The following is an 8,097-nucleotide window of genomic DNA, read 5'->3' as shown; positions in this document are numbered from 1 at the left end:
CTTCTGTTTAATAGATACTCATCATGATTATTATTGTACTGTAATTATTATCAAGTGTTTATCATTTAAGGTTTCTCTTCTCCAGTCTAATAAGTATATAGTTTATATGCATATCCAAAATAATTCTATTCAATGATTTTTAAATATTTCAAAACTATCATGTCTTAAAAACGGTTTAAATCATCATTTCTAAGTTTTAGAATAATGGATATAATATAAACATATCCAAGAATATAACTTTAGGATTAATGATGCATATCTTACCTGACAGCTTATCTTCTCCTCTGTTGACTGAAGCTGACTTTTAAGAAGGTCTTTGTTTGTTCTTTTCATATATTTTACTGTCAAATGAGGAAAGCAGAAGGGAGTGACCTCTCTGTAGAAACACACTTTTATCTAAACTATTATTGTATGTTCTGAGCTCTGACCACTTTATTGATTATCCCCTTAGCTTCTCTAATTGGAGATCTTACGAAAAATTGTTAAACATGAAAATGTTTCAATTTAATGCTTCAAACTGAATACTGTATATGTAAATGTTTGATATCTTCAAGTGGGCCTATCTGTAATTTTCAGAAAGGTAACACGTGGACATGCAGGTATGTTCTATAAAACCTTTGAGGCAACAAGTTTTCTGTACAGTCTATACAGTCATCAAATGTTTTTGCAGTGGCACCAAAGTGTTACACTTTTATTTAACATGTTTCAAGGCATTTTATAATGCTCATGTTTCAAAGACGTTTATTGACAATAAAACAACTACATGCAGCTGGAAGTGGTGTCACTCCCAAAACTAAATATTATGGTATTTTTGGCCATGTGACCATACCTGTGCTTTTTTAAAACCAGGAATTCTGTAAATGACGTACCTCAGTGATTAAAGAAACATACGCAAGGTTACGCTAAAATGATTCTGCTTCACCAACATGCAAACCATTAGGAAAATCAAGCTGTTAAATATGAAAAAAAGCAAATATGCTCAGACGTCATTCTCGGAACAGACATAGTTGTTAGGAGGAACAAGTGGGGAAGGATTATGGAGTCTGTGTCTCCATGATTCAGTTTGTTAGTGAACCTAAGGGATGGGAATGCTTAGGCCTCTAAATCCTAACCAGTCGCTGGCTTTAGACAGGAAACAACATCTGTAAAACCTGAAAAACTGAAAGCAGCGACTCTGTGCTTTTCAGTAAGATTTGGGTGAACCATATACTTATTTTGATTTTGAATTTTTCATCTTTAAACTATGAAAGGGGGAATGTACTGACATCATTGATAGTCACCTGCTAGTCTCGTTCTGTCCTATCATTAATTTTATGGAAACATGCAAGTAAGAAAAGTCATAGAACATTTGAAGCTGTTGCTTTGTTTCCTGTTTTGGTGCATTAATGGCCTGATCATGTTGAGTACTCAGGTAAGGGCAACAGAGAATGGAGTTGATAATCCACAGGAGGACAGGAATCTAGGGAAGAATTTCCAGTCATTTTTCCAGGAGATTCACCTGGAGACCGACGAGAAGGCCGAGAAACTAACAGAGCAGGATGCAAGAAAATGGAGTAAGAAACAGGGAGCTTGATCATGATCACGAAGGTGAAAAGAATCAGAGGCACGAGCTGGTGACTGGAATAAGAAATGGTTGTTAGGATTGAACCAGGAAAATTTGCCCCAAAGGGGGAGCAGCAAGGGAAAGATGGTCCACCTTATTACTTATTAGTACTACATGGGTAAGATTAAAGCTTTAATAATCGAAGCAACTCAACATGACTGCTCTTGTAAACTGGCACCATATAAATGTATTTAATTCATTTACTGGTTTGATAGTTTCTAGAGCCTCAGTTATAGACATGTGGGGGTTATACCATTACTTCCTGTACTTCTTGTTCTTCTTTACACTGAAGATAGTTCTTAATGACTTTGGCTTTGGGTTTTGGGTTGTTGTCCTGCTGCTGAATACATTTGGTGCCAATAAACAATCATTTATATATTTATATTCTTTCTTTACAACAATTTTTTTAAACCTGCCTAAAATGTTTAATAATAATAATGGATTGGATTCATATAGCGCGAGGATCTCTATGGGGAACTGGTCGTTCACGCTGAAGTCCGTTCCTTTTAATTCCCTGCCGCGGCTTTTCACTTGTTCCTTTTGTTTGAAGTGGCTGAATTTGGCCACAATAGGTCTCCTGGTCGCAGCCTGCATGGGGCCGAGGCGATGTACCCTATCGAAGATATATGTATTTTTTTTGTCTGCTTATTTAGTTGGTTTTTGGTTTTTTGCCCTTTATCCTCATCCCTCGTCTCCGCTGTTTTTTCCCCCTCTTCCTTTCTGCCTTTTCTTTTCCTCATTCATGTCCCGTATCTAGCAAGTGAAAATAAAATAAAATAAAATAAAATAAACAATAAAAGGTGAATCAAATAGACCACTACGGCAAGGCTGGGATGGTCAATTTGGTAAAGTAAATCCGTTGGGCATCTTTCCTCACCTTTGGACAATAATTCTGATGGCAAAAGAAACAAACGAGACAGGCAAAAAAAAAAAGGATTTATATAGTTCTTTTCAAGGCACCCAAAGCGCTTTACAATGCCACTATTCATTCACTCTCGCATTCACACACTGGTGGAGGCAGCTACAGTTGTAGCCACAGCTGCCCTGGGGCAGACTGACAGAAGTGCAATAATGTAGGTTTAAATATAAATATAAATATTAATACAAAAGGACAAGTATGTGTGCAAACATGTGTTGTGGTGTACAAAAGTGACAGGATGCATTGAGGTGATTAATTCTCTTCCACATGTGTGGACTTGACCCAAAAGGATAAATTAAAGAGTCTAATAGCAGCTGGAAGGAACGACCTCCTGTAACATTCCCTCAGACAGCGAGGTGGAAGGAATCTGCAGCTGAAACTGCTCTTCAGATTGTCCAGTGTGTTATGGAGTGGGTGGGAGGCATTGTCCATGATTACCAGCATTCTGTCACTGATCACCTCCTCCAGGGTGCTGAGCTTTATGCAGACAACAGACTCAGCCTTCCTGATGAGCTTGTTCAGTCTGTTTGCGTCCTTTGCTTTGATGCTTGCACCCCAGCACGCCACAGCGAAGAAGACGGTGCTCACAACAGCAGATAAAACATATAGAGCAGCCTGAAATCAGTTTTCATTACCCACTGAAGGAGTCTCAACTCACTAAGTGTCTGACTACAAAACTGTGGCATTTATCACAGTGCATGTTTTACACCTGAAATACTGAGCTCTTTGCTGGTTGCACATCATGAGTCTAACTCATTATTCATCAACTTCAAAAATACAAAAGATGATGTTTAACCTGAGATTCTTGCGTTTCTGGCAAAATAAATTTATATTTAAATGTTGATTCAGGATTTAATGAACCAACATCACATTATTTAAACTAAAATTTAATAGGTGAAATTGATTTTTTAAACTCACCCCTACCTACAAGGCTTTAAATGGTCTGACACCTTCATATCTCTCTTACCTTTTCCACCTCTATGTTTCACTCCATGCTCTGATCTCAGGATACTGGCCTTCTGAAAGTTCCTAAAACCAGAACAAAACTATTGAAGCGTCCCTTTTCTTTTAATGCCCCGTCTTTGTGGAACAACCTCCCTCAAAATATTAGGCAGACATGCTCCGTGGAGGTTTTCAAAGCTAAATTAAAACCCCACTTGTTCATCCTATCCGACGTGTCTTTATTCCATGCCTAAAGTTTTTACTGGTTCTGTTTGTTGTTGTTTTATCTGTTTTTAAACTGTATTGTTTTTATTTATTTATCCTCTTTACCTTCAAATAGCAGTTCAGCACTCTGAAAGCATTTGATAATACAATTATTATTTGTATTGCAAATGTGGAAGACATGAAGAAGTATCCCATGCTATAATGTTTAACTCCCACCACTGGATTTTTGCATAATGAAGGATTTGTTTAACCTGAGAAATCAGTGGCTGAAAGTCTATAAGCCTCTGAATCTACAAACACATGAAGTTTTGGTAGAGTTTTCCACATCTTAACATCCCACTGTTGGTCTCTCATTAATCCCCTGTAGCACTACAATGATTTCATGAGTAATTGACTGATAATCCAAATGAACATCTACATAGTCTCCAACCTGTGACATTGTTGAAGGACTGTGGCTGTGATGCATTACAGCTCAGTGAATAATACATATATCATCTCTAAGGCAGTTATATGTGTATTGTTTATGACTTCTCATGTCCATATGGAATATGTTTTCTACTCTTTGATATCGCTGCTCTCCATCAGTGGCCTGTTCTTTCTCTGTTACTCTCCTATAGCCACCATCAGCATTGCGTGTCCATCACTGGTAACATAATCCAACCAATGTAGGATTATGCATTTGTATTGGGAGAGGTAAGTAGTCAGTTACTGCAATCTACTAAAACCTAGGTGATGTCATTTAAGTCAACTAGCTAACATATTTGCCATTTTCACCTTGTGTGTTAGTTTTCAATAAACAATAGCTTTTCTATTACTTGTAGCACACAAAAACATGTTTAACGCGGTTAAAGGACCAGGGCACCTGACTGCAGCTTCATAGACAATGAGCTATCAGAATAAGATTCGCCTATGGAGCCTGAGGGTGTGAATAAAACACAGGAAACAAAAGTAGAGCTCAAAATATATATATTATGTTTGTTATGAGAAGTGTATAGACGGATGTACAAAAGAAATAAAAACATATGCATATATATCACAAACAAAAATAATGTTGACAATACAAAACAGCTTATTAGGTTCCAAAAGGAGATGGGATGAGGTGTAGTCCAGTATGTGATTTAGTTTAGTTCCATGGACCTGTGATAGGTCATGCGTCAACAGTTTGTGATTCAGTCCATAGGTTCACAATTCCTACCGCAACGTAGCGGTGGTCGGGTGGCTCGCCATCTCGCGCCGATCAGGGCGTTGATCGCGGGAGAGAGAAAAAAAAAAAAAAAAAAAAAAAAAAAAAAAAAAAAAACCTGACCTAAACAAGGTCAAAAACATAAATTATCATTCACAAAAGAAAATGAAACAGCATTCTACTGCTGTGACAAAATAAATACATAAATAACAAAGACAAGTAATTAATGCCATGTTTCATACAATAATCAACAAACCATCATTTCTTATAATGAATTTCATTCAACATACTATTATAGAAAAACATTCTCATGGGTCCCATCAAAGTAAAGTATATCAGCCATAAAGCTAATAACCATTATCCAAAGTTAATCAAATATATTTACAAAACTCCTTTAATCACAGGTGTTTGCGCAACAGATTCAATAATCTAAATGAAATTTTACTCAATACAAAATCTCATAGGCCGTTTTGGCATTTCATCAGAAAAGTAACAAAAAACATCCAAAACGGACAAAACTACAAAAATCAAATCACTTGCTCAACTCTAGATACATTAAGTCACCATTCGGCCATAATGGAATAAAAATAAAAACAACAATATTCAATAAATAAAACTAGTAATTGCACTTACTGTCGCTAGCCTAGCATTAGCTTACCGGCGTTTTAGGATGTGCAATCGCGGCTCCGCATTTACATTAATTGTGACAAAACAAAACAAACAAATAACTCACCGTTGAGTCGATTGTGAGGTAGTGTAAAGATGAATGAATCGGCTGGGTTATTGCACGCTGTCAACTGGTCTGTAGTGTAAAATTTGTCGATATCTGACAAATACGCCAACCACAGGGACAACAGCAGCCAGAGGAGCAGGGACATGCAACTGATTGACCCGGAACTTATATAGGATTCATTCCCGCCACAATAAAGGGACTGGCGGAAGTGGGGTCAGAAGTTACCGTGGTTACACATGACTTAAACCACAGAAAACATGAAAACCCTTTAATATATAACATTGAAGAAAGCTGAAAGCTACAAAAACAAAAATAGAAAAAAATGACAACAAAGGAGAAAATACAAGTTAAAAACTAAGATCACAACAGTAACTATGGCAACACCAGCACAAACGTTACCCACCAACTGCTCTGCTTACTACAGTTAGGTCTCTGTGACTTTGTCTGCTCCTCCAAAGTAACAGACAAGTTAAAGTGTCAGATACGAGGACATCCAGCATGCTTTGCAGCTGCACTCCATTGAAAACGATGATCCACATTTATATCAGGTAAGGTTTGGGACTGTTATGGTCTCATTGATAGCTGTTAATTGTTCAATCAGTTGTTTAATTCTTTCTCTCTTCCACAGCATGTCTTTATCCCATTTTCATTCTCTCACCCCAACCGGTCGCAGCATGAGGCTCCGCCCCTCCCTGAGCCTGGTTCTACCGGAGGTTTCTTATTGTTAAAAGGGAGTTTTTCCTTCCCACTGTCGCCAAAGTGCTTGCTCATAGGGGGTCATATGTTTGTTGGGTTTTTTTTCTCTGAATTTATTATTGTAGGGTCTACCTTACAATATAAAGCACCTTGAGGTGACTGCTGTTGTGTTTTGGTGCTATATAAGTAAAATTTAATTGACTTGAATTGAATTGAACTGAATTCATGGCTGTTACAGTTATTAAACAGTAGAAGTAGAAACAGGACATAAACAGTACAATGTTTTGTTGTCCCCCCTGACCTCCTCAAGCAGATCTCTGGCTCTCCTCACTTTCTTCTCCATCATTTGTGTAAGTCAGCAGAGGCTGCTGTCAGATGAAACAGAACTATGGATCCTAATAAACTGCACACAGACGAAGCCTGTGCAGTGACGTCCACAGAAGGACAGTGCTGAAAGTGTTGAAAGACACAGTGAAAAACAAAACAAGGGACTAGAGCCTATCAGGAAAACTAGTGAGTGGACCTCTGATTAAAGAATTTCTACCAAACTACAACTGCAGCTGAACAAATGAGCTGTTGGTGGAACTTTACACTCTGAAATATTGAAAGATTTAAAGGATGAGACAGCTCAGCACAGCATGTTATTAACTTCACACATGAAGTGGTTCAGTCCAGTCAGACTTCAGTTTTGCAGCTACCGTCCACATCCTGCTTCTTTGACTACGCTAGATTCGAGACAGCGAACACCATGAGACCGGACAGTGTGCGCAGGAGTGTCTGAGGAGGATGTGTGGAAGTGCTTCAGGAAGGTGAACACACGCAAAGCTACTGGTCCGGACGGGATTCCCGGCCGCGTCCTCAAGTCATGCGCGGCTCAGCTGGCTTGAGTGTTCACGCACATCTTCAACCTTTCCCTCTCTCTGTCTGTAGTCCCAGCCTGCTTCAAAATGGCCACCATCGTCCCTGTACCCAAATCCTCCACCATCTCCTCATTGAACGACTGGCGACCTGTAGCCCTGAACCCCATCCACAGCAAATGCTTCGAAAAGCTGATCAGGGACTACATCTGCTCTGCACTACCCGACTCACTGGACCCTCTACAGTTCGCATACCGCCACAACAGGTCCACTGATGACGCCATAGCCATGACACTACATACTGCCCTGTCACACCTGGAGAAGAGAGACACGTATGTGAGAATGCTGTTTGTAGATTACAGCTCAGCATTCAATACCATCGTTCCCTCGAAGCTGGACAGGAAACTGCAGGATCTAGGACTGAGCAGCTCCCTCTGCAGCTGGATCCTTAGCTTCCTGTCTGACAGACGCCAAGTGGTCAGACTGGGCAGCATCATCTCATCCCCCGTCACACTGAACACTGGTGCTCCACAGGGGTGTGTACTGAGCCCTCTCCTATACTCACTCTACACCTACGACTGCACGGTGTTACCTCTGAACAGTTTCTCCCGGTTCGTAGATTCCTCAGGCCTCCAGAAAGAACACCGGGGACTCAGTAGTCAATTCACAACACTTTTATTAATCTACACTCATTGATCACACTTATCGATTACACCTTCTAGAAGGGAGATGTACAGGACCCCGGAATTCCTCTGCAGATCTCAACTCCTTTGTCTGTTACATGCAGTTTTGTATCAGTGACCCCCTTCTAAACCCTCTACAAGGTGCCATAAAACTAAGTACTATGTTTACCTACTTTCACTTGTGTGTGTGCGAGCCTGTGAATGCCTACATGTGCGCGTTCCTGCGTGTCTATGCGAGTGCTCGTGTGTGACTGTG

At 39.6% G+C, this 8,097-nt stretch overlaps 1 protein-coding gene across 1 annotated transcript in view; it reads left to right on the top strand.

Annotated features, from left to right (window-relative positions):
* The first annotated feature begins 5,952 nt into the window (after window positions 1-5,952).
* LOC146712734 (uncharacterized) overlaps window positions 5,953-8,097 on the top strand; it is a 44,958-nt gene continuing 42,813 nt past the window's right edge. Inside the window, exon 1 of the mRNA XM_085452210.1 lies at window positions 5,953-6,153. Coding sequence (XP_085308336.1) covers window positions 6,104-6,153 — 50 coding nt within the window. The 5' untranslated portion in view covers window positions 5,953-6,103. The remainder of the gene's footprint in view (window positions 6,154-8,097) is intronic.

This window comes from Copadichromis virginalis, linkage group LG3 (assembly GCF_057382275.1).
Source record: "Copadichromis virginalis isolate Kocher_CV1m ecotype Utaka linkage group LG3, C_Virginalis_male_GT1.1, whole genome shotgun sequence".
In the NCBI taxonomy this organism is placed as follows: Eukaryota; Metazoa; Chordata; class Actinopteri; order Cichliformes; family Cichlidae; genus Copadichromis; species Copadichromis virginalis.
The sequence above is the reverse complement of the archived record's forward strand: the minus strand, read 5'-3'. Positions and strand labels throughout refer to the sequence as shown.